Genomic DNA, 27272 nt, shown 5'->3' with positions numbered 1-27272 from the left:
CGATCGTTTCATTTAAAGATCCCTGTTCGTTGTATTTCCATTTATTATCCCGCAAGTTACAGTTTGTTTTCAAATGCAATTATTGATAATGTCCTGGGGTGTACTCAATATCTCCTTCAACTTTATTGTACTCGCATTGGAGTTTGATCCCAGTTACATGCAAAATCTGTTTAGTTGTTGCTACGTCAGTGGAACACTGAGTCCAGATGTGCAGCACAAAGCGGTAACAGCCTCGAGGTTACAGGCTTTTGTGTTTATCTTTTAACTTCATTTACTCTTGCCTTTGGAGCGAAGTTCTCGCGCTAAAATCAAACGTTGTGGTCATTGCGTCCTTACATTTACTAAAACATTATCCACCTTTATGTATAGTTTGTTTTCTATTCTTAAGTTTTACAAAAACATTTAAAAAACTGCTGTTTTCAGTAGCTAAAATTATTATTTTAGTTTGAGTCTGAAGGTCACCTTTACAAGTACACGTTTTCCTTTAGGAACTCGTGTGAGAATAATATATTTTATAACTACGCGTCTTACCATTTTTCTCGTGATATCCCATGATATGTTTGCATTTAAAAAGCAATGTTTTGTTTTTCCTACTGAAAGCACATTTTTATTTCAAAGCACCGAAGATGAACTCTCGAGGTCGAAAAGGCAGAAGCACGCTGTTACTAGGAAATTGCAGCCTTGAGGGAAAGCGCAATGCCTTTAAAGCGAAACAATCGAAACAAGACGTGAGCGTGCACTGCCGAAACCTGTCGTGGGGCGGGACTTCCGTTTTCTGCTGGAAGCCAGCGCCCATGGAGTGGCTGGCCAGAGGAGCAGTGGTGACGCGGAGCTCCCATGCCCGAGGGAGAGCCCCGCGGAGGCTGCAGAAGTCCGGAGTGGCGCCGATGCGGTGAGTGGGGCTTAGTTGTACTGGGGATGGCGGCGGGGGAAGGGGGGGGGGGGCCTCTGTGCGCTTGTGTGTGTGTGCGGCAGGGGGGTTGGGGTGGTGTGTGTCTGTATGTGTGCGCTCGTGTGTATTCGTGCGTGTATGTGCGCTCGTGTGTGTGTGTGTGTCTCTCTGTGTGTGCGCTTGTGTGTGTGTGTGTGTGGGCGTGTGCGAAAGCAGGGGGAGGTGTGGCTGTGTGTGTTGGAGGCTTTCAAGGGAGACAGGAGATGGTGAACGCACACGCGACCTGATCCGATTCCTGAGGCTGCACGTGCCCATCTCCTGTCTCCTTGTAAGCAGAGCCGGCAGCAATACGTCACGCTGCGACAGGGCTTCGCCCTGTATCACAGGTGCAAGACCTAAAAAGGCTTGCAACGAATAGCTATGAGTGTTCAGTGTGTACACCTCTTTGATTTTCCTGCCCGTATTTAAAGTTGCTAGGTCTATCAGTCACGTGAACATAGAGCGACGCTGTGTGCATAGAGTGCATAGGCGCATGGAGACATTACAAGAAGAGTTAGGCTTCGTGCTTAAAGCACATGATGGCCTGGGGGTATACACGAAGAACGAAGCTATGTGAACAGAACAGACTGTCAGGAAGGAGGCTGAACTTGATCAGTGATCCTTAATGGAGAGCGATGCCATTAAACACATGTTGATAATGGGGCGCTAGGTGGCGCCAAACCAAGATGGCCGCACTGTAGTGAGGCTCCCACCGGACTGAGCACATAAACTATCCTTCTGCCCTTCCTGACCAGTATAACCTGCCCAAAACCTACACCACAGTGCTCAGGAGTGCCTGCGGAACGCATCGGTGTCAAGAACTCACGGAAAGACTGGAGGACGGCCGAGTGAACAGAGCCGTAGTCTGGGGCGCCTGGACAGTGAACTCCGTGACCTGTGGTCCTGCGGGGAACTACCGCTGGGAGAGCTCGGGGCTTTGAGGCCTGTGCGACGGAAGCGCAGTGTGGGCGGCATCGAGGACCGGAGCTGAAGAACCTTGCCGGTGCCGCCTCGGGGAGCAACGCAGCTGCTGGGCCGCCTCAGAGGTAAACCGGCCGCTATCCCTGCTCCTTCGCGTGCAACTGCGCTGGAAATACTGGGCGGGAGACCGTAGGCACAGGAGGCACCCCACCTCGCATCTCTAAAACTGCCGCACAGAGGATATTGCCGCCTCTCCCTCCCCGACACCTACCAGACCCTGAGTGCCCCGTGGGTGGACCGAAGAAGTAGGAGGCTGCTGCTCGGGCCTACGCTGCGGAGACTGGGGAGTTAATAGGTGGCCAGCAACACAGCCCCTCCCCCCCCCCCCATCGCACTGCTGACTCATACTGAAAGCTACAGCGCTGTGGACAACGGGCAATACTGAGGCTTGCATGTAACCGGCACTGAAGGGGAAAACAAAAAAAGGCGCCAAGCACGTCGGCCCAGTGCCTTGGTAACAGCAAAGATTACCGGAACGTGATTCAGGCCCCCCCCCCCCCCCCCCGACCATCTAGCCACTGCCTTGGGCCTTGCGGCACAGAGTACAGATACGCTTTTTTACACACAGTGGAGAGGGGCTCCCTTGCAAGAGACTCTCATAGGAAATAACTGGCCCACTGAGGCTCACAACAGACTTCCCGACTACAGGCCAGAAATACAGTTCCACACCTGACCTCTGCCAGTACTGCGACCACCAGCGCTACAGCAGCAGCAGTGTATTGCACCAAGATACCTGATAGAGGAAACCCCCCAGGAGGTGCTGATACCTTGCCGGCCATCCTGAGCCACTCTCCCAGAGACACTTTCTCGCCGCATCGCTACCACATTTCGCAAAGGGCACGCGATTTATGAGATCACACCGCCCAAGCTGTTCACCACCTGCTTAGCCTGCCAAATCTTGCCTACATCCTGGCTACTGCTGCCACACCGGCCTCGCGAACGCCAAGACGCGACATGGGCCGCAACGATGCCAGGCAGTCCAAAATACCATTCGAAACAAGGAAAAACCCCAAAGGGTCGCAGGGCCCCGAGACCAGCCCTACTGCCACGGAAACCCCAGGAGACGACTGGAAGTCCTTATTGATCAACATGCAACAGAGCCTGTCGAACATTGACTCCAAAATCGACACCATAAATTCGCGCATGGACAGCGTTGTCACTAAATTGGAGCACCATGACACTCGTATCAAGGAGGCAGAAGACAGAATCTCCGAGTTGGAAGATGGTGCCACCTCTAACAATAGACAAGTAACTCAAATGGACAGGCTACTAAAAATTATTGCGGAAAAGAACGAGGATTTGGAAGCGAGGTCCCGCCGCAATAACATTCGCGTTTTGGGCCTGGCAGAATCCACCAATACGGGGAAAATGGAGGTCTTCATTGAGAACCTAGTGATCGAACTCTTTGGGAAAGAATCCTTCTCCCCGCACCTCATAGTAGAGCGTGCCCACCGATCCTTAGCTGCCCGCCCACCGCCAGGAGCCCAGCCACGACCCATCATCGCGAGATTCCTAAACTACAGGGACCGAGACGCGGTGTTGAGGCGTGCAAGAGAGATCGGCACGGTGGGATATTGCAACACTACACTCTCCTTCTTCCCCGACTTCACCCCTGCCGTACAGGAGGCCAGGCGGAAATTCGCAGGAGTCAAGAAGAAGCTGCAGGATCAAGAGATGACGTACGCCATGCTATATCCGGCGAAACTAAAGGTCTCCCATCAAGGCAAGCAACATTTTTTTCAAACACCGCAGCAAGTGGAAGATTTCCTTAAACAACATAAGAAAGACACAGCCAGAGACAATGCAGAAAGACGCCGATCCGGTTCTCCCTCACCAATGAACCAACAAGACTAACGTGTGGCGCAAGACTTTTGACTCTATTCTCAGACGTCAACAACAGGACTCCACTAGTTTGGTGAGGTACAATTTTATGATATTACATGATCTGGTCACCATTACACTTCGTGCTCGGTCACCCACCTCCGTCCCACATAGAGAGACTAGGTACCTTCCTAGCTCCTAGTGGGTGTAAGTAGGGAGGTGGTTGGCAGGTTGGGCGCCCCTAGAACTGACCCCCAATGGGCGAGCCCCATCACCCCCACTCTGTTAGTAGAGTATGGGTTTTTGAGAAACTACCTCTGTTTTTGGGTTTGATAAGGGTGGGAATGGTTGGGGGAGGGCGGGAGTTATGTGCCCGGCGGATTGGGGTTGCCGGTGTGGGAGGGGTCTCGCTCCAACACGTTACTGGAACTGCTGGCAATTTTGACATGAAGTATAGTTGTTGGGGTGACAAAGAGGGAAGTTGGGGTTTTGGTTCTACATGTGGTACTAAGAGATATAGAAACATGGATGTCACAATCTTTTGCTACATACTGATGCTTTCAGCCATTCCTTGGGTATCAGTTTTGTTGCGGTACTGGGCACTGGAGGGGAGGGAGGGGAGGGTTTGGGAGATGTTGCTGTTTTTCAATCCGTTGCTGTCTGTCGGACTTGTGTTGATATACGTGCCAGCCATTTTGACCTTACAATGTGGGGATGGGTGAGGCAACAGACACGATGCCTGCGCACAAACTCCAATTGTTGTCATGGAATGTGCGGGGACTGAACAATCCTAGAAAGAAAAGACAGGTGCTGGGGTATTTGGATCGGCATGGGGTCACTATAGCTATGTTGCAAGAGACACACCTCGCGCCGAATTGCTCCCCCCTATTTGCTTCAAGATGGGCGTCATGTAAAGTTTTCTCATCTTACTCGAACTATGCCAGGGGAGTCACTATCCTAATAAAAAAAGGGGTGGAATTTACCCTGGCGGGATCTGATTCAGACTCGGAGGGCCGATACTGTATGGTCTGGGGGAAACTGTGCTCTCACATGGTGCTCTTTGCCTGTTACTATGGTCCCAATATTGATGATCCGACTGCGCTGCTCACCTTGTGGGGCAAAATTCAAACCCTGGGCATAGCCCATGTTGTACTGGGGGGTGACTTCAACACTGCAGTAAACCCTGCCATGGATAGGTCGCACCCACAGTCTCAACACTATACACGAACGCAACGCATACTGCAGGGCATCCTGGGGGAACACCACCTGACGGACTCCTGGAGACACTTACACCCCCTCCTTAGACAAGGCACACATTTCTCGGCCGTCCACAACACGTGGGCCCGCATCGACTACTTTTTCTTGACTGCCGGCCTCGCTCCTTGGGTACTAAAAGCTATACACTTAGCGCGCACATTCTCGGACCATTCACCTGTCCTCCTTTCTTTACGCATCCCCCTTGCTGTCTCTCCTTACCTGAACTGGCGCCTCAACCCTGCGCACCTCACAGATTCGGCCTTCAGGGCGGACCTAGAGCAAGACATAACAGACTTCTTTGACCGTAACATTAATTCTGTATCGAGCCTTACTACTGTGTGGGAAGCATTTAAAGTCACTGTAAGGGGATGGTGCATTTCTAAAGGTGGGGGGGTGCTAAAGTCCCTACGAGGCGAGCTGCGTAGGCTGGAGGCAGACATTCGTACCCTTGAGCGTGATATCCCCCACGAGGCGCAGGGTCGCGCGACGCAAGCCCAGCTCCGGGACAAAATAAATGCATACACCGAAGCTGCAGATAAGGAAAGCAAATTTCTGGGGAAGCCTTTTACAGCGCGCATATATGGCGAGGGAGATAGGCCGGGGAAAGCACTGGCTTCGGCGGTTCGGCCCCCCCGCCAACACAATTATGTTACCGTCCTGCTTGATAACCAACAGGAGCCACAGAGGAACCTCCCAGGGCAGCTGCGGGTACTCTCTGATCATTACAAGACACTCTATACCTCCCATAGGCAGTCGCCACTAAACCTACATGCATATCTTGAGGATACCGCTATAGCATGGATGGGCCCGTCACAACAGAAATTCCTACACCACGAACTAGAGCTGGATGAGATCAAGGACGCCATCATGTCCATGAAATCCGGCAAAGCTCCGGGATCGGATGGCCTACCGATAGACTTCTATAAAACTTACATCCACTTGCTAGCCCCCATTCTTAAGCAAGTCTATTATGCGGCGCTGGAGGAAGGACTCCTGCCACCTAGCATGCGCGAAGCCCTGATAATCTCCTTGCTTAAACCAGGCAAACCACCAGAACAATGTGACTCCTACAGGCCCCTGTCATTGCTAAATTCTGACGTTAAAATCCTTGCGAAGGTCCTGGCGACCCGCCTGAACCTTTTAATGGATCGGCTGGTTCTCCCGGACCAAGCCGGATTCGTCCCTAATCGCGCGACTTCACACAACCTGCGCACCCTACAGGCGGTACTTCAAGACATTAATCCCAGGTGCGAGGCGGCTGCTGTCTTCCTGGATGCCACTAAGGCGTTCGATTCCCTGGAATGGGACTATCTACTGAAACTGATGGAGCAGATGGGTACTCCCTTTAACTTCTTAGACTGGATCAGATTATTATACACTAAACCACACGCTTCAGTCCTTTTGAATGGTTCCCGGTCGGCCCCCTTTGACATACATAGGGGCACTCGCCAGGGCTGCCCTCTCTCCCCAGTGCTCTTCGCGATAGCTATTGAACCACTCGCGGCCAAGCTTAGACAACATCATAATCATCGGTCATTGATCTATCCAGAGCGACAACTGCTCATTTCATTATATGCTGACGATATGACGTTGTACATTCACAGACCGCAGGAAAATCTGAACCCACTACTGCGCGAAATAACCAAATTTGGGGCCATCTCGGGGATACAGATAAATTGGACGAAATCTGCCCTCTTCCCCCTAACGGATACGACGCTTCGGTTCCCCCTAGACTACCCATTGCTATGGGAAGATGATGAGATCAAATACCTGGGGATCACAATAACCAGAAACCGGGAAGCCCTGATAAGGGCGAACTATGGTACTGTCCTGGACAAGTTAACGGATAGCGTCACTAAGTGGATCCACCTCCCACTGTCCATGGCAGGACGCATATCACTGATTAAGATGGTACTCCTCCCTAAGCTGTTATACCTATTCACTAATATTCCATACAGCCCTGGATCTCACTTTTTCCACGCCCTTGATTCCCAGTTATCGAGACTCATATGGGGGGGAAAACAGGCGAGAATGAAATTAGGAACACTAATGTTGCCGTACCACCAGGGGGGATTTGATGTGCCGAACTTTAGATTGTATTACGACTGCGCACAGGGACACTTTGCCGCTTACTGGCTCCACCCACCTCCCTTTATGGCACACCTGGCCGTGGAAGACGGGTACATGAGACCCGAGAAACCATCGGGCTATCTTTACTCGGAGGCCCTTGCCTCAAGCCGTGACCCCTCCACAGTGGACTGCACGGTGATAGCCTGGCGTAGAATAGCGAAACGTATGGAGGTCTCCTTCTTATATTCCCCTCGCATGACCCTGGCATATGACCCCCGATTGAGCATCACACAGGAAGAAATTGGCCGCAAACTGCTTACCAAACTAGCTCTGCATACATGGGGGGACTTATACATTCAGGGGCAGTTTCGCAGCGCAGCCCAATTCTTTGGGGAACATGCACCCTCTATCATGGATACATTCCTATACGTACGCTTGCGACAAAACATTAAGTCCGCCACACCCTGCTTCCCTGACGAGCCGGAAGTCATGGCTCCCCTGCACGCTCTTCTGCAAAATGACGCTCCGAAACATGTGGTCTCCATGCTATACAAACATGCTTACTCGGCTCCCACACCTCCAGAGCTTAGGGCGAGACGAGATTGGGAGGAGGACCTGGGTTCCCCACTTTCGGACGAGCAATGGGAGTTCAGCTGCGCGCATACGAACTCAGTTACTGGGAATGCCCGGCTCAGATTGGTCCATTTTAAATTTTTGCACCGCTTATATTACACCCCTGCTAAGCTACTGCGCTTCGGGCTGCGGGACAATGACCGCTGCTTACGATGCAAACGGTCCGGGGCAGACTTCATTCACTTGGCATGGACATGCCCAGCAGTCGCTACTTACTGGATAGCGGTCTTCGGAGCTATGTCTGCCATGATAGAGGTGGCAGTCGAGCCCTGTCCCATAATTGCCCTGCTCGGCCACTCAATCCCGGCGATCAAGAACCACCGGAAGTTTTTTGCACTGGGATTTCTTCTAGCAAAACGCCACGTGGCATGTAGGTGGGGTAGGGGGAGGGCCCCCAAATTCAAGATTTGGCTAAATACCATGGCCACATGGCAGGAACAGCTACACAGCTATGCTGAACTTTTGCCCCATAAATCGCGCCCAAAGGACCTATGGGGCCCGCTCACGGCCTATTTGCTTCGGACCCAGTCAGATGACGATTCCGTCCCTGATGACCGGGAGGGAGGGGGTGGCGCTGCGCTCCCCTCTGCGCCCACAGACACAGGCGATCCACACCCTGCTGCCCCCAATCCCTGACTACACTGCACGACATAGAGTATAGATACATGTGGGGGAATTGTCCCTGACCCCGGGCACATGTCAGGCGAGCGCATGATTGAGGGACACACCCGCTTTGAGTGAGCGGGGGGGTAGAACATCTGCCCTCCTGGCTCAGGCGGTATACCCACCCTGCCTTTAGAGACTAGCACACACTCTGGCTTCTTGGCAATTCCGCTACTGCACAGACACGAGCACAGTTTGCACTTCTCCCCCTCCCACGACACGCTTCTGCATCAATACACTGCAGAGCACTCTAGCTGCTGACATGAGTGGCCTCACTTTGCGGGCCGCATTATGAACTTGCTCTGCGCTGGACTGTCCTCTGCGTCACATACTATGTATGGTGAACTCATTGTGGGTGGGGAACATCCACCTTTGGACTTCATAATGTACTACGAACAGTTATAGTTACGTTAAAAATGACAAAATGAGACCTCAATTGTCCAATGTATGCTAAAGATCTGTTATTTTCCTGGTTAATGACGTATCCTTTGACAGCTATAGGCACTTTAAATCGCGGCCGGCCCTGATGGGTTGTAGGCGACATGCTGTGTTACGCAAATGTTTCTATAGGCATGAGCAGCTGACGGGACAATCGCTTGCTGCTGAAGCTGCCGGCCTGCCTCCTCAGGTTGTAGGCGACTAAGCTGTGTATTGTTACTGTGCTATTTCAATAAAGGTCTTCAAAAAAAAAAAAAAAAAAAAAAAAAAAAAACACATGTTGATAAGGCAGACAACAGCAGGATAATACACCTAATAAATAGTAATGTAGAGGGATGTTATTCCCAAAATATAATAAACACTGGCAGTGAAAATAAAATGTAGCACGCCCAATAAAAAAGGGTGGCTTCATTTGTACACTTGCAAAGTGTGAGTCTGTTCTGCTTCTGTGCACTAGTTATTACAAGGGTAACAGTGAGGTCTTTTTTGTTGGCACCAAATGAAAAAGTAATGTAGAGGGATGCTGCTTTGAAAAGAAAATAAACGCGGCCAATGAAGGTGAATGTAGCACGCCCAATAAAAAAGGATGGCTTCATTTGTGCCCTTGCAGGGTGTGAGTGTGCTCTGCTTCTATGTGCTAATTATTACAAGGGTACCAGTGAGTTTTATGTTGTGGGCTACGAGTACAACTTGTTGTTGCCAACAATGCAATATATTACATTCGCAGAGCTCAGCAACGCTCTACCTGTAGCAATCTTCATATGAAAATGCCAATAAAGCGATTTAAACTGTAACATCAAATCCAAAGTATTACAAAGAAAGACTGAGGATGATAAAAAAAAAATCCCAAATAAAGGCAGCAAGAATCATTACCAGTCTTATCAGTCTGATTATATAGTTATGGCAAGAAGACATTGGGCTCATGTAGTTATTATGATGCCATGATTTTAACATACACCAACATTTAGATAATCTAACTTGCACAACTACTTCTGAGTTTATCTCCGATTTAGCCGCCCTGAACCTAACCCTTTTAAATTCTGGACTAACACATACTGCGGGTCACTTACTTGATCCAATTTTTTCCAACCTTAAGGCAATGAATATTCTCCCCACACTGCCACTTTGTTGGTCAGATCACTATTTGATTAGGTTTTCACTTCAAGTAGCCCTACTCTAGTCTAAATTCCCCCAGGATCAACCCATGCTAATAAGAAATTGGACATGGAAACTTTAAATACCTTCTTAGACTCACACCGTCCTTGTTTAAGGCAATCTGTACACTTACTATCTAAAGCGGTACAGAACTGGCTCTTGACGGCAAACCACACTTGCCTTCCTCTGTCCAAGTTAGAACGTAAGGGCCTACGACTCCCCCCCCCCCCCCCCGGTTTACGGAACTATTAAAAAAAGAAAAATCTGAATGCAAAACCTTTGAAGGCAGATGGAGGAAAACGTATTCCCCGGAGGTGAAAAAAGTGTACAAAGGTAAACTAAACAAATATAATCCCTGTAATAAGGCACAAGCGGATCACGTATGTTCCACCATCTCGGAGGCTTTAAATCGCTCCAAAACCTTATTTAAGATGGTGAAAGAACCTGCGGGATCTAAAACTTCAGCCACGCCAACAGACCTAAATAAATTACAATGTGAAGCATTAGCCTCCTTTTTCATACAAAAGGTGGACAAAATTTATCAAGGAATTACAGCAGCTCAGAATAGTAGTTCCCACTCTGCTACAATGCAACTGTGTCCCTCTACTCACAATTACATTAGCAATTCTGATACAGATGTCCTTCAGAATCCTGGAAGTATTCTGGATAGCTGGCCCAGACTAAACACTGAGACTTTAACTAAACTGCTCAATATTATTAAATCTGGGTCTCCAAAAGACCCCCTACCCTGCACTATACTCAAAAAGTTGATGACTCAGTTGATTTTCTCCCTCTCATCTGAGAACATTGATACCCCCTCTACACTCAAACAAGGTCTAACTAAAATAGCAGGTTGGATGCAGGACAACTTTCTCAAATTAAACAGGGAAAAAAAGAAGTCATTATTCTCGGCAAAAACAAAAGCCTGTGGGGCCCCCAACACTGGCCTAGTGAGATAGGCATACTCCCTGCCCCAGTCTCACAGGCGCGTAACTTGTGTGTCATCATTGATGACTCTCTTAAGATGCACAAGCAAGCTGAAAAAACCTCAACCACGTGCTTTGCCATTCTAAAATGGCTGAAAAAGATATGCTGGATGCTGCCTGAGTCAACAAAGAAAACCGTAGTCAATGCCTTGATTACCTCGAGGATGGACTATGGGAATGTGCTTTATTTGGGCTCAAATAAAGGAACCACTCGCAAATTACAGGTAAATCAAAACTCAGCGGCCAGACTGCTATGCAAAAATTCCCAGAACCACCTCTACTACCCAATATCTTCGGGACCTTCATTGGCTGAAGTTTGAAAACCGAATTAAATTTAAAGCACTCTGTTTTATGCACAAAATCAATTCTGGCGTAACCCCGAAATATCTTCACTCGCTTGTTCGCCCAGATCATCCACCTCGATCTCTCCGTTCTTCTACACTAAAAAAGTTTGTCATCCCCAAAATCAAGCTCTCTCGTATGGGTGGCAAATCTTTTTCCTACCAAGGGCCCTTGCTGTGGAAGTCCCTGCCTTTTTCAGTACGTAATGAGAACAATTACATCAACTTCCGTAAAGCTTTAAAAACTTGGCTATTTAACATCTAGGCACTCATCTTTACCCACCTTACTTACATAATTCTACAATCTCGCGCCGGGAAACCCTTTGTGGGTAGCTGTTGCGCGCAATAAATGCAATAATAATAATAATATTAATAATGATTAATTACAAAAACACTGACTTTCACTAGTAGTTGATGTGGGGGAGAGAGATCAAAGCAAGCCTTGATCTCGTTTTGTTCTGGGAGGGAGCATGAGCAGTATAGCTGCTTCATATGAAATGGACTATACAGGAACACGTGACTACTGCTATTATGACTGAGATGAATCTGTATGGCATCTTCTGTCAATGGACACATTCCTTAACAGTTCAATAGTCCTGAAGGCAAGCCACTGAATCAAAGAACATAATTAGAAAAAGCATCAAAGCAGCTCTTCTAACAGACGGTCCTAGAAAACTATGTGCTGGTAAAAATCACATGGGAAATGTATTTCTAGTAAAACCTACATCATTAAGCAGGGGCAGAAGTGTTAAATGTTCTTCCTAAGTGAATGGGGGGGAAAATACGCTGCTTCACTGCATGATGGGAGTGAGCAACGTGCGGAGTTCTTAAGTGGCAGGGTCGAAGTTCATTGGTTTTGCAAAAAGTACTGAAACACCACACCACGTTTCCTTCTTTCTTTTACAATCCTGTTGTCAAAGTGGCGTTTTCATTAACATGTATCCCAGAACGACTCATCTGGTAGACTGGATTCTGCATAATAAAGGATGAAATGAAACCATGCATATATAAAAATGTATTCCGTGCAACCACGCATGGCAGGAAACACTACCATTTATGAATTCAGATACAATTCCACTATGACAAACTAAACCTTGTTTTCCAGCTCTCTGAGCGGGATTCGCTGGCCAATATGTATCTAAACAGACAGCTCGCAGGTGTGAACAAGCATTTACAATGCAATGGTCTCGGCATTGTTAAAGTTAGAGCTATTGGAATTGCTCATGACATTATTTTTATTTATGTTTTGGTTTTCTAAAACATAAATAAATGGCATTGTCATTTACAATGCCAATAGCTTAATCGCTCGCAAATGCGAGACCTATTGCATTTGCACCCACACAGAGCCACCCACACAAAGCCATCCCCACACACACACAGAGCCACACACAGAGCCACACACACCCACACACACACACACACACAGAGCCACACACAGGGAACAGAGGCCATAAAAAACGCTCACAACGAGGGAACAGAGGCCAGAAAAAACGCTCACAACGAGGGAACAGAGGCCAGAAAAAACGCTCACAACGAGTGAACAGAGGCCAGATAAAACACTCACAATGAGGGAACAGAGGCCAGAAAAGCAAGCACAACGAGGGAACAGGGGACAGGAAAGCAAGCACAACGAGGGAACATGGGGGCAGGAAAGCAAGCACAACGATGGAACATGGGGCAGGAAAGCAAGCACAACGAGGGAACAGGGGGCAGGATAGCGAGCACGAGGGAACAGAAAAGCAAGCACAACGAGGGGGCAGAAAAGCACGCACAACGAGGGAACAGGGGGCAGAAAAGCAAGCACAACGAGGGAACAGGTGGCAGGAAAGCAAGAATAACGAGGGAACAGGGGGCAGAAAAGCAAGCACAACGAGGGAAAAGGGGTCAGGAAAGCAAGCACAACGAGGGAACAGAAAAGCAAGCACAACGAGGGAAAAGGGGGCAGGAAAGCAAGCACAACGAGGGGGCAGAAAAGCAAGCACAACGAGGGAACAGGGGGCAGGAAAGCAAGCACAACAAGGGAACAGGTGGCAGGAAAGCAAGCACAACAAGGGAACAGGTAAGCAAGCACAACAAGGGAACAGGTAAGCAAGCACAATGAGGGAAAAGGGGGCAGAAAAGCAAGCACAACGAGGGAACAGGGATTTTAAAGGGGGGCTTGAAACGGGTCTCCATCAGACTTTGTTTTGTGCCCTGGCACAGGCGGTCAGCTTTTTCCACACTGCAGTGACAGCAGGCACATCGATGTGCGCTGCTCACACTACTCACTTCTCACTAGTGGAGAAGTTACGGCATGACGTCATGCCAGGTGAGCGTTGCTGGGGAAGGGAAATCCTTTAAAGAGAGCAATTTTCTCTCTCTGGATTTCCGTTCTCTTTTTGAAACTCGGGTGCAGCTACATTGTCATGGTGTCACCAGAGATTTAAGTGGAAGCTTTTTCAAAATGATATACAAGCCATAGTTGCTGCTTATTTATTTTATGCAACTAACAAACATTGACAAAGCCAAAAGTCCTGACTTGTTGTAGGTATGATGTTACTTGTTTTATCATATATCTGGATGCAATGACAAACAGCTAAATACAAGTCGGGCGGCACACTATGCAATCGCATATTTTTAGTTTAAGAGTTTTAAGCCACGACCTTAATTGCATTAACCACGCCCCTTTAAGAGACCCCCGAATTTTTGTTTCCCACTTAAAGCCCTGCGTTTGCCTGGTAGTTTTGTAAGGTGGTACAGCAATGTGTAGCGCGGTTTGTAAGAGCGGATGCAACGCAGGCTTCACGCACTGCTCCTATGTCTGGTTGTGCTTTCTTGCCCAAGAGCCATACCAAATCACAAAGGCGTCCGAGATGAAACTACCTGACTCGGCCAGCTCCTGTGGTGAGACAGAGCACAACATTTATTTTTCGAATAAAACATTCTGAGCAGCCCGTGTGTTTTGTTGGAGTGGCTGTCTGCGGGGGTGGAAGTGACTCGCGGCAAATCGTTGTGGTGCCTTATGAAAAAGCGAGCAGCCGTTACCTCAGAAAGGGGTTTCTTTTCAGAGAAGGCGAGCCCACCGGGGAGAGGTTGAATCGAGTTACAAGCACACTGTAATGCACCTCACAAGCCAGACGAGTGGGTATAGAAATGATTCCTCAGGAGAGCCAAAGAGCGGTGGAGCACTAGTGGAGAAGTTACGGCATGACGTCATGCCAGGTGAGCGTTGCTGGGGAAGGGAAATCCTTTAAAGAGAGCAATTTTCTCTCTTTGGATTTCCATTCTCTTTTTGAAACTCAGGTGCAGCTACATTATCGTGGTGTCACCCGAGATTTAAGTGGAAGCTTTTTCAGAGATGAAACTACCTGACTCAGCCAGCTCCTGTGGAGAGACAGAGCACAACATTTATTTTTCGAATAAAATATTCTGAGCAGCCCGTGTGTTTTGTTGGAGTGGCTGTCTGCGGGGGTGGAAGTGACTCGCGGGAAATCGTTGTGGTGCATTATGAAAAAGCGAGCAGCCGTTACTTCAGAAAGGTTTTTCTTTTCAGAGAACGCAAGCCCACCGCGGAGAGAATGAATCGAGTTACAAGCACACTGTAATGCACCTCACAAGCCAGACGAGTGTTATAGAAATGATTCCTCAGGAGAGCCAAAGAGCAGGTTTTTCCAGATTGCATATAATAGGTTGGGCCAGCCAGCTCTACTCTGAGTCTGAAAGCCTGTAAAGCAGTGCCTGGCATCGTAAAGCCTTTGTCGTGGCGGGATTAGTGGTTTTAAAAACACAAGCAGCACCACCATGTTTCTCCGAGGCGAAGCAGAAATGCCTCGGAGAAATCAGCGTCATTTTCTGATTCGGGAGCGTGGTTTTCTTTCTCTCCTCTTTCCATTGGCTAGAAAGTAAAATTCCAGCCAATGGGAAGAGGAGAGAAAGAAAACAAGAAAGAAGCGGAAAAAAGACACCCCCAAATCGGAAAAAGACGGGGCTTGAACAGAGTGACGCCCCTCTCCTCCAATGGATGGCCTCCGTTTAGGAAGCCAGCCAATGGAGAAAAGGGGCGGGTTCAAGCCCCACTCTAGAAAACATTAAATCTTGGAGCGAGACTGCACAAGCGCAGCCTACGGTCCGAGACCTAAAATTGGATAGCCGAGAATGCATTTTTTTTTTAGAGCTCGTAAGCAACAGCTATTCTCGCCCCAACTACCATTAAACAGCACTTGCTGGTTGAGTGCAAGTTCAGGCCTAGTAACTGGTTCTAAGACGCGCCTTTTTCCATCTCACCTCACAATTATATTTTCAATACTCCTATCAACTAACTTCACAAACTAGGTTTATATGTAACCAAAGATTTCCACCGTACTGCTTGCAACCCTCTATCGTTTATGCTTCTACCGAGGAAATAATATTAACTAACTTGAGAAAGAAAGATCTTTTTCCTAAACCAAATACCAAAACAATAGATACAAAACTACGTGCACTTACAATGTCAGACTCGTCCATTTTGATAGTCATTTTTGTAACCGCATCTGTGGCTTTGTTCAACATTTTCATGAGTCCAGCTCCACTCAATGCCTGGGTGCCAACAGCTCGAGGCAACTGTAAAGAGAAAAAGCCATATAATTCAAAAAAATAAACATGGAAACAATTCCATAGGGAGGGTGGCATATGGCATTGGTCAAATCCGGTGCAAGAGTTTTTCAAACAAGCTTTGGCCAGGGCAATAGGTCTGGCTGTCAAACAGATGTGCCTCCTTAATCAATGATGGGCTTAGGCATTTGTTAATTAATAATACCTGCACTCTGCTCACCTTCCTAGCATTCATGTATTCATTCAACCAGACACTGACTTATTCTTTCATTCATGCATTTCACCAACCACAATAAATGGTCGCCACGTTTAGAACAAATGTGTTAGCCATCCTGGAATGGCATAACAGGTAAACTATAGCTGGTGACCTGGCTCTTCTGCTGTTCTGCCCTCTTTCTTTCTTCTCTGCCTTTTTTCTGTTTTTTGCCTGTTTCTCTGTTTTTCCTTTTTTACCTCTCCTTGTGCCCCCTTTTATTTTCCCCAGCGCCTCCTTTTGTCTTTCCTTGCTGCCCCCGCTACCCCATCCCCCTCATATTGCGCTGTTCTTATCCGTGTTTCCCGCCTCCCAGCTGACCTGCCCTTGTCCTACTTAATGGTGACCACTGGCGCAAAAGGCAAGCCCGTCTGAGACCACCAGCGCCCTTACCATGCCAAGCACCAGGAACCCTGCCCTCCTGAACTGTCTCTGCTATGACTACAGCAGCCTACACTATCTCAACCCCTGACGCAATAACTGCCAGCTCTTGACGCCGAGCAACACCCACGGCCCTCTAATGCCTTCACTGGTGATGCACCTTCACTCATCTTCCGTACCCCAGCTCAATCACCCAGCTAATCGACCTTCACTGCACCCAAACCGCTCAACTGCATCCTCCTCAACGTACGATCCCTTAAACACCACAGAAAATTGGGACTTCCTCGACACCGCCTCACCAGACGTCACCTTCCCTACAGTGCCTCCTTTTTCAGCGCCATTCCCAAAGGCTACAAGATCATCCAAAAGGAGCGCCCCAACCAGACAGGAGGAGGCATCGCCATAGTCTAAACAAGCCCCCTTTGCCTGACCACCCGCCCAGACAACCTCCGACCCACATGGAGCACCTTTACTTCCAGATACAGACCAACCCAAAAACCACTCTCCGTGGAACCCTCATCTACACACCACCAGGTCCCCGTGCTCCATTCACCCACACCATTATCGACCTCATCACATCCCAGGCCCTCACATCCACAGACTTCATACTACTCGGAGACCTCAACTTCCACAATAATCCGAATACCTCCTACAGAACTTCACCAATGTAGGACTGAAACAGCTAGTCACCGCTCCAACGAACACAGCAGGGCACACGGTCGACCCAGTCATCACTGAAGGAAACAGCATCTCCTACATCCACCTCTCCCTCAACAAACTCACCGCACACAGTTTCCCCCTAGAAGCTGGCCTAAAACAGCATCTCATCACTGCACCGAAACCCTGTCCCCCCTCAAGAAAGCCACCAGCAAACACATCAAGAAAGCAAGCTTGTTTATGCCTTCCCTCCAAGAATTCAGACACTCCTGCAGACTCCTCGAAAACACATGGAGGAACCACAAAACCCTGGAAGCTGCCTCATCAAAAACACAAGGAAGAAGGCCCTCCAGGACAGAATCAACACCAACACACATAACAGCAAAGTAGTCCACCATCATCAAAGAATTTGCAGCGAAATCACAGACATACTCCCCATCCTAAGACCACTGCAACAGACTCTGCACCTTCTTCCGCTACAAGATCAAGATAATCTATGACAACTTTAACATCCAGGACCGCCCCACTGCACCAGCAACCTCCTCAACTGATGCCCCAACAGACCCTGCTCAGTTGGACCCCACTCACCATGGACAACACCCTAACAACCATGAAAAGCATCCACTCCGGAGCACCATTGGGCCCCGGTCTGTACCGCCTCTTCCACAGAGCCACCCCTGCCATCGCACCCGAGCTACGCCAAACAATCAACTTCTCCCTTAAGACCGCTTCCTTCACAGACGACTGACTGGAAACTTGCCAAAATCACTCCACTCCTGAAGAAAACATCTGCGGACACCACAGACCTTAAGAACATCAGGCCCATCTCCCTGCTCCCCTTCCAGGCCAAAGTCATTGAAAAAGCAGTCAACAACCAACTAGCCGACTTCATCAAAACAAACGACAACCTGGACATCTCCCAATCCAGTTTCCGAAGCAACTATAGCATCATAACCACCCTCTTCGCCACCACCGGCATCTGCTCTCTCCTCGACCAGGGCAAAACCGTGGCCCTCATCCTCCTAGACCTCTAGGCAGCATTCAACACCATCTCCCACCGCACCCTAACCACTAGACTCCATGACGCTGGCATCCGCGACAAGGTCCTTGACTGGATCTGATCCTTTCTCACAGGCAGAACACAACGGGTCAGACTTCTGCCATACCTCTCAGAACCGGCATGGACCAACTACGGAGTGCCCAAGGGTTCCTCTCTCATCCCGCCCTCTTCAACATCTACATATCCCCCCTCTCCACCATCGTCAGAAACCATAGACTCAGTATTGACTCATACGCTGACGACACACAGCTGATCCTCTCCCTCACCAACTAACCCAACATTACTGGGCGGGCTCAACTTCCAAGATGGGATGAAAGACGTCGCCACCTGGATGAAGAACAGCTGCCTTAAGCTCAATTCAGACAAGACAAAAGACCTCATTCTGGGAGCCAACCCCTGCAAATGGCACGATACCTGGTGGCCTTCTGCACTAGGAACTACCCCCCACTCTGATGGACCACGCACAAAACCTCAAACCTCTGCATCAATGTAGACGCATCGCTCACTATGGATCGATCAACTCCGTATCCTCAGCTTGTTTCAATACCCTCAGCCTGCTGCGAAAGAATCTCAGATTGATCCCCACTGAATCCAGAAAGACCATCACTTACGCGCTCATCAACAGCAGACTCTACTATGGCAACGCACTCTACACCAGCATTTCCCAGAAAAATCTCCGCAAGCACCAGAATGTTCAGAATGCTGCAGCCAGACTAGTCCCGACCTCCCCCAGCACAGCCACATCCCTCAACACCGTCGCAAACTTTACTGGCTCTTGGCAGACAGAAAAATAACCTTCAAACTTTTCCCCCACGCTTACAAGTCCCTCAACAATGCCGGACCAGCATACCTGAAAAGCTGCGTCTCCTTCCACGCACCCAAAAGACACCTTTGCTTAGCTCGCCCTGGCTACTAGTCCACGGATCCGCAAGACCAGTACTGGAGTAAAGTCCTTCTCCTTCCTCGCTGCCAAGACCTGGAACACACTACCCCTCCACCTCAGACTAACTTCCACGCTACCCCAATTCAAGAATGACCTCAAGACCTGGCTCTTCAAATGACCCCAGCACTTAGACAGATCTGCTCCCCACCTCCCTCCAGCACCTGTAGACCCTCACGGGTGAACAGTTGCGCTTTACCAACCCTTGATTGATTGATTGATGGGTAGCAGGGTCAAGACGGATTTGCATATAGCTGGGTCCAAACTGGGGTGGCGTGGTGAGCAAGAAAAGATATGGATTTAGGTCCAGATCTCGGTACGAAAGGGGAGTGTATGACAGTGTTCAGCATTATATCCATTAATTGTTCTTTTTGCACTGGCCAGATGTTTGCCATAAACAAAGGCCAGGTCCAAAGAAATACATTAAATTTAGAATATGAATATAAGACCCACAGAACGAATATGCTACTTACCAGTATGCAGCTTTTCTTGGCATGTAGGGCTGCTGACATTCATATCTGTGCATAGATTGCCGCCTAGTGTTGGGTCCGGATGATTGCACATTGTTGTCCTGGAAGAGTCTTCGAAGTATCACGAGATAGGTGACTCCTCCCCTGGACTACAGTGCGCATGGGCATCGACTCCATCGTTAGATTGTTTTTAGCCATTGTGGCAGAGATGGAGTGTAATGCAGTAAGTGATGACCATGCTAAGAGTAATTCTGAGTGCTGCAGCAACTACAGGAGCCGGGGAGGAGGGCGGGCGATATGAATGTCAGTAGCCCTACATGCCAAGAACAGATGCATACTGGTAAGTAGCATATTCGGTTCGAGGCATGTGGGCTGCTGAATTCATATCTGTGCATAGAATATATAGCAGTCCCTCTATTAGCGGCGGCCGCCCGTGCCAGCTGCAGCAGTCTGAAAAAGTGTTTTTAGAACAGCCTGCCCTACAGCTGCCTGCTGTTTGGAGTGCACATCTACGCAGTAGTGTTTTGTGAATGTGTGTATGGTAGACCATGTGGCTGCTCTACAGATGTCGTCTAAAGGAATGTTTCCAAGGAAAGCCATGGAGGCCTCCAACTTTCGTGTGGAGTGGGCTCTTGGGGGAACTGTTAATGTGCGCTTAGTCTTTTGATAGCAAATCTGCATGCACTTAACGATCCACCTGGCTATACCTGCTTTGGAAATGGGGTTGCCTTTGTGTTGTGGTGAAGAGGCAACAAACAGTTGTTTTGTTTTCCTAAAATCTTTTGTCCTAGCTATGTAATACAATAGAGCTCTTTTGACATCTAGTGTGTGGAGCATTCTTTCTGCCACTGAATCAGGATTCTGGAAGAACACTGGCAGTTCTATACTTTGATTGATATGGAACTGTGAAACCACTTTAGGCAGAAACTTTGGGTTTGTGCGTAGTACCACCCTGTTGGAGTGAATCTGTATGAATGGCTCCTGGATAGTTAGTGCCTGAAGTTCACTAACTCGTCGTAGCGATGTGATTGCTATTAGGTAAGCCACTTTCCTTGTCAAGAATTGTATCTCGCATGAGTGTAGAGGCTCAAAAGGTGGACCCATTAGTCTGGTGAGGACCACATTCAGGTTCCATACAGGTGCTGGTGGGTGTCGGGGAGCATGGCCGGCTCTAGGCATGTGCAAGCTGTGCACCTGCACAGGGCCACCGAACCCCAGGGGCCACCACGCCAATATATATCCTTAATATATTAATCCTCTGAGGATGGATACATATTTGCGTGGTGGCCCCTGGCAGGGATTTGGCGGCCTCCGGCTCTGTTCCACTACTAAACACCCTGACCCCCTCCCCTCTTTACTGGCCTGCGCGCTCCGCCCCGCGCGGACCACCTCTTCCGGGCCCTCTACCTACGCTCCTTGCCCAGGGCCACCATGAGCCTAGAGCCGGCCCTGCGGGGAGGAATAACTCGTTTGAGTCCCTCCAGAAAAGCTTTGATGGCAGGCACTTTGAAAAGTGAGAGATGCTGCCTGTTTTGGAGATAAGCTGCTATTGCGGATAAATGTATACGAAGGGAAGCAAAGGCCAGATTGCATTTGTATAGATGTAACATATAACATGATGTTCTGAGTAGATGCATCTAGCGGATTAATGTTGTTGTTGGTACAATAAACGACAAACTGCTTCCATTTTCCCGCATAACATGCTCTAGTGGTGGGCTTTCTTGCCTCTCTAATGATATCCATACAGTCAGGAGGCAGGTTGAGGTAGCCAAATTCTAAGACCTCAGGAGCCAGATCGCCAGGTTGAGTTGTTGCGGATCTGGATGCTGAATGTCGCCATGGCTCTGCGTCAAAAGCCTGGGCGTGAGGTGCAGCCTTTGATGCGGTACCAAGGAGAGTTCTAGAAACGTGGTGTACCATGGTTGGCGTGCCCAAGTTGGAGCAACCAGGATGAGAGTCATCGAGTGTTGCTTCAGCTTGCGTGCCACCAGCGGTATTAGTGGTGCTGGGGGAAAAGCGTACGCAAATTTGCCTGACCAGTTCATCCATATCGCATTTCCCTGCGACTGTGGGTGTGGAAACCTGGCGGCAAAGGTTTGGCATTTTGCGTTTTCCCTTGTGGCGAAGAGGTCTATCTCTGGATGACCCCACTGCTGGAAGTACGGGTGGAGTACTGATGGATGTATCTCCCACTCGTGCATTTGGTGGCTGTGCCTGCTGAGCAGTTCCGCCATCTGATTGTCCTTGCCTGGGAGGTGTTCTGCCATGAGGAAGATGTTCCTCTGAATGGCCCACTTCCACATGCTCTGAGCCAGATGAGACAACTGTGGAGAGTGTGTACCTCCCTGCTTCTGTATGTAGTACATGGCCGTCATGTTGTCCGTCCGGATCAACACAACCTTGTTGCACAAATGTACCTTGAATGCTTTCAGTGCCATGAAGATAGCCATCAGTTCCAGAAGGTTGATGTGCATCTTTTTCTGTTGTGCTGTCCATAGTCCTTGCACTGTGTAGTGGAGTACATGAGCTCCCCATCCCTGGAGAGATGCGTCAGTCGTCAGTATAATCTGTGGCACAGGCTCCTGGAACGGTCGGCCCCTGCAAAGGTTTTGTGGATTCCACCAATGCAGAGAGTTGTATGCGCGACCGGTCCCCAACACTAGGTCTTTTAATTGTCCTTGAGCCTGATTCCACTGACGTGCTAAGCACTCCTGAAGCGGACGCATATGTAGTCTCGCGTGCTGGACTATGAAGATGCAGGAGGCCATCATGCCTATCAACTGCATAAACACTCGTGCTGGAAGTGAGTGTTGCGGTTTGAATTTTTCTATCAGCATTTGCATGCTGTTGATTCTCACTGAATTTGGCTGTGCTTTGGCTGCCAGAGTGTTTATAGTTGCGCCCAAGTACTGCCGTACGTGGGCGGGCTGAGGTGGGACTTTGGATAATTCAGTGAAAACCCCAGATCGTGAAGAAGGTGAATGGTGTGGGACATGTGAGCGGCACATTGCTGGGCTGACTTCGCTTGGATAAGCCAGTCGTCCAGATAAGGGTAGACGTGAACGTTCTGTCTCCGTAGGTGTGCAGCCACTGTCGCCAAACACTTGGTAAACACCCTGGGTGCTGTAGTCACTCCGAAAGGGAGGACTTTGAACTGATAATGCTGATCCTGAATGGTAAATCTGAGATATTTCCTGTGTGACGGGTGTAGCGGTATATGGAAATAAGCATCCTTGAGATCTAGTGTTGTGAGGAAATCTCCCTGACTGAGTAACGGTAGAACCTGCTGTAGTGTGATCATGTGAAAGTGTTCTGATAGAATGTACTGGTTTAGGGGCCTGAGGTCTAGTATGGGTCTGAGGGACCCATCCTTTTTTGGGATTAAGAAGTACAGCGAGTACACCCCTGTACCTTTTTGTTCCAGAGGCACGAGCTCTATGGCTCCCTTTTGCAGCATACCGACTACCTCCTGTGGCAATAATTGTAAATGCTCTGCGAACATAGGATAGTGTCTTGGGGGTATGTTGGGTGGAGTGGATGTTAACTCCAGACAATAACCGTACTGGATAAGCTGCCATTCCCACCTGTCTATAGTGATGGATTTCCAGACCGGCAGGAACTGTTGTAGTCTCCCCCCGACCGGTGTGGTATGGTCGGGGGGCAGTAACAAGGCGTCACTGTTTGTTAGTGGCGGAGGATCGGGAGCTGTTTCCACGACCTCTGCCCTTGGTGCTGTTTCCACGGTAGCCACCCCTATTGTTCTTGTTGTAGGTGGTTTGCGTGCCTCCTTTACTGTATTGTGTCTGCTGGGACAGCTGGCCTCTGGAAGCTCCTCTATTATTGGAGCGACAAAAAGAACCACCCCTGAACTGCTGCGACTGTAGAGCCCCAATAGACTTTGCTGTCTCTGTGTCTTTCTTAATTTTTTCTAAGGTGGTATCCACCTCTGGGCCAAATAAGTGATCAGGGTTAACCGGCTGATTGAGTATGGTGGTTTGTATCTCGGGCTTGAAGCCGGAGATTCTTAGCCAGGCATGTATTCGTAACATCACACTTGTATTGATTGCCCTGGCTGCAGTGTCAGCTGCGTCCAGCGCACACTTAATGGGCGCGTTTGATATAAGCTTCCCTTCTTGTATGAGCATCTCTGCTGCCTCCTTATACTCATCTGGCAAGTGTTGCAACAGGGTCTCAAGTGTATTATAATGAGCCCTGTCGTATCTGCCTAGCAGTGCCTGTGTGTTGGAGATTCGCCAGATATTGGCCGCTTGAGCTGCCACCTTTTTCCCGGATGCTTCTAGCACTTTAGATTCTTTGTCAGGGGGGGAGCATCAACCGTTATTTGCGAGTTCGCCCTCTTGCGGGCATTGGAAACAACTAGAGAGTCTAACGGCAACTGTCCCTTGATATACGTAGGGTCCACAGGTGCCGGCTTGTATTTTTTCTCAATTCTGGGGTTTATTACCCTTGCCCTCGTGGTCTCCTTAAAGAGGTCTCCAGCGTGTTTCAGGACACCTTTAAGCATGGGTAGAGTTTTGACAGTTCTCTCTGAGGTTGAGAAGGTGTCAAACAAAAAGTCTTCTTCAATAGGGTCAGCATGGAGCTGGACATCATGGTTTTTTGCTGCCCTCTCAATAAGTGCATTGAACGCAGCCGTGTCTTCGGTAGGTGAAATTTTTTTTTTTTTCAAAACCATTTTTATTATGAGTTCGAGCAAATCTTGGTACAGCCCTCCACATTCAGGAGGAGACTGTCAACGACAATATGAAAAGATACAGCATTGACATAGCATTGAACCCAGTACTTTTAGAATGATATACCCCCAACTACCCCAACCCACCCAATCCCAAGAACACCATCCAACCCCCCCCCCTTAGCTACCCACCCCTTATCCCACCCTAACCCAGTGCACGTGATCACAGTTCAGCAATATGAGATGGAAAACAAAGGTGGTGCTGGCCAGCAGCCTAGGGTACGGGATACACATCCGGACAGTGCATCATCAATGTCCATGGGGGGGATCAAGGGTCAGGCCCCTGTAGTCCGCCCACCGTCTCCAAATTTTGTAATGTTTGCGGGGACACCCCCGGGCTTCGAAAACAGGCTGTTCCAGACCCATGAGGAAGTCCATGCCCGCCTTCCAGGCACCGAGCGGAGGGGCACGCTCGCTCTTCAAGGCCTGTGCCAGATCCCTCTTCGCCACCACAAGCCCCAGCAACAACAGATGACGTTTGTAAATGTTGCCCCCAACATTCTCAAGAACATGAAGGCGGCCCAGCCTAGGGGTACGAGGCAGGTCCCACCCCAACACCTCCGACAGGCAGTCCCAAACCCCCGCCCCAAATCTAGACAGTCTCTCACAGGACCACACAGTATGGAAAAGTGTCCCCCTTTCAGCACCGCACCTCAGACACTCCGGAGCTGCTATAAGACCCGCCAGCCACAGGCGGTCCCTAGTGTAATAAGCCCGGTGAAGGTATTTGAATTGGATAAAGCGGAGGCGGATAGCTATAGCAGCACCACGGGGAGATTCAAGGGCCTCACGCCAGTCATCCTCATCTAGGGGACCAACATCATTCTCCCAGGAGGTCTTCAATGTCGAGAGGGAAGGGGAACAGTGTGTGACCAGGGAGCGGTATATCTGAGAGACCTTCTTGTCGCCCAGGTCCCCCATAAAAAGTTTTGCCTCGATGGGGCTAAAGTCAGGGAGTTGCTCCAGGCCCACTAGGCTAGGGGTAAGAGCGTGGCGAAATTGGAGGTAGCGGAAGAACTGAGACCTGGGCATGCTAAATTCAGAACTAAGGTCCTGAAAGGACTTAAGTGTAGTGCCAGAGAGGACATGGCTGAGGGATGAGATACCGATCGCGTCCCAGCCACCGAACCCGGACAGGGACGCTAGCGCCGGAAGTAGGCCATTGCGCCACAGTGGAGTCTCGGCCGTCAGTTTACCCCACCAACCCATACGGTGCAGACCCGCCGCCAGACCGCGAAGACCACCTGGGTAACCTGCGGGAGCAGTCGCCTCCGCCTGGCCGAGTACAGCAGGGTGTGGAGGGAGGCGCCACCCATTAGAGAATGCTCCAGGGCATAGGCCGGATCACTACGGTCCCCATACCACCACTCGTTGAGCACAAGGAGATGGGAGGCCTGATAGTAAGACAAAATATCTGCGGTCGCCAAGCCACCGCAGTATGTAGAGAGAAAGCACGTGCATAGTGCCACCCTGGATGCACCTCCGGCCCACAGAAATCGGCCCAGCACAGAGTCAACACTCCGGAACCACTGCGGGTCAATCTTATATGGATGATTCTGTAGTTGGTAGAGGAGACGAGGCAGGGCCACCATCTTAAAGATGGCCGACCTGCCGTAGATGTTAAGAGGCATTCGCGTCCATGTCTTGATATCCATCTGGACCCGATCCCACACCAGCTGGACGTTCCGATCCCACGCCACCGCGGGCGAGGCAGAGAGGAAAACGCCCAGGTACTTCACGCCATCCACAGCCACCCGAAGGGATGCAGCCCAAGGACAGTTCACCGCGTCACCCCCCAACACCCATAGGGTCGACTTGCGCGGGTTAAGGAAGAGCCCCGACGCCCGACCAAACTCTTGCATCAATTCCAGGACACGAGGGCCCGTACGCTGCAGGTCAGTCATGAAGAATAGCACATCATCGGCATACAGAGCTATGCGGTCCGAATGTTCCGCCCCCCACACGAAGCCTCGATAAAGCACATCACGGCGCACCTGGGCGGCCAACGGCTCCATGGCCAGCGCGAAAAAGTAAGGGGAGAGTGGACACCCCTGGCGAGTGCCCCTGGTCACCGGAAACCGAGCGGAAGTGGCCCCTGCGACACGCACCGAGGCAGTGACATCTGTATAAAGCAACTTGACATAGGAGACGAAGACCGGGCCTAGGTTCAGCAGCGGTAGGAGAGCAAAGAGAAAGGTCCAGCTAACCGAATCGAAGGCACTGTCGATATCAGCCAACAAGAGCGCCGCCTGATCCTCCGAAGACCCAATTGCGTCAATCGCAGCCTGCGCCCGTCGAATGTTGTGCCTTGTTGCCTGGCGCGGCATAAAGCCCGACTGATCCGGGTGAACGAGGGCCGTAATGTGTGGGAGCAGGCAGTTCGCGAGCGCCTTGGCCAGGAGCTTGGCTTCAAAATTAATGAGGGATATGGGGCGATAAGATTCATGTCGATCAGGGGGCCTACCCGGCTTCTGGAATACCACAATTTCGGCATGGCGCCAATCCGGTGGAAGGCGGCCGTGCTCCCGCGCCTGTTCCAGGGCCCGCATGTAATGCGGCCCGAGCTGCAGATAGAATTTCTTATAGAATTCACTGGGGAATCCGCTCGGCCCCGGTGCTTTGCCCACATTCAGTTGACCCAACGCATCACCCAGCTCCTCAGCCGTTAGGGGAAGATCCAAGGCATCGCGTACCTCATCGGACACAGCGAGCGGGGTGACCGCCTCGAGGTAGCCCGCGATGTCGTCGGGGGAGAGAGTCTCCCGGGCGGCATACTGGAACCCATAATAGCGCGCAAAGCTCGTTGCAAGAGTTGCGGGGTCCATGATTGCCACCCCGGCATCGTCAACAAGGCCCGGTAGGGTGAGAGGCTGCAAAGTCTGTTGGCAAAGCCTGTGGAGCATAGAGCAAGAC

At 49.9% G+C, this 27272-nt stretch overlaps 1 protein-coding gene across 1 annotated transcript in view; it reads right to left on the bottom strand.

Moving 5' to 3' along the window:
* The window catches only part of SNX1 (sorting nexin 1), a 672004-nt gene that overhangs the window by 312143 nt on the left and 332589 nt on the right, over positions 1 to 27272 (bottom strand). Inside the window, exon 9 of the mRNA XM_086959205.1 lies at positions 15741 to 15854. Coding sequence (XP_086815331.1) covers positions 15741 to 15854 — 114 coding nt within the window. The remainder of the gene's footprint in view (positions 1 to 15740; positions 15855 to 27272) is intronic.

Source organism: Lissotriton vulgaris, chromosome 2_2 (assembly GCF_964263255.1).
Source record: "Lissotriton vulgaris chromosome 2_2, aLisVul1.2, whole genome shotgun sequence".
Lineage (NCBI taxonomy): Eukaryota > Metazoa > Chordata > Amphibia > Caudata > Salamandridae > Lissotriton > Lissotriton vulgaris.
The sequence above is the reverse complement of the archived record's forward strand: the minus strand, read 5'-3'. Positions and strand labels throughout refer to the sequence as shown.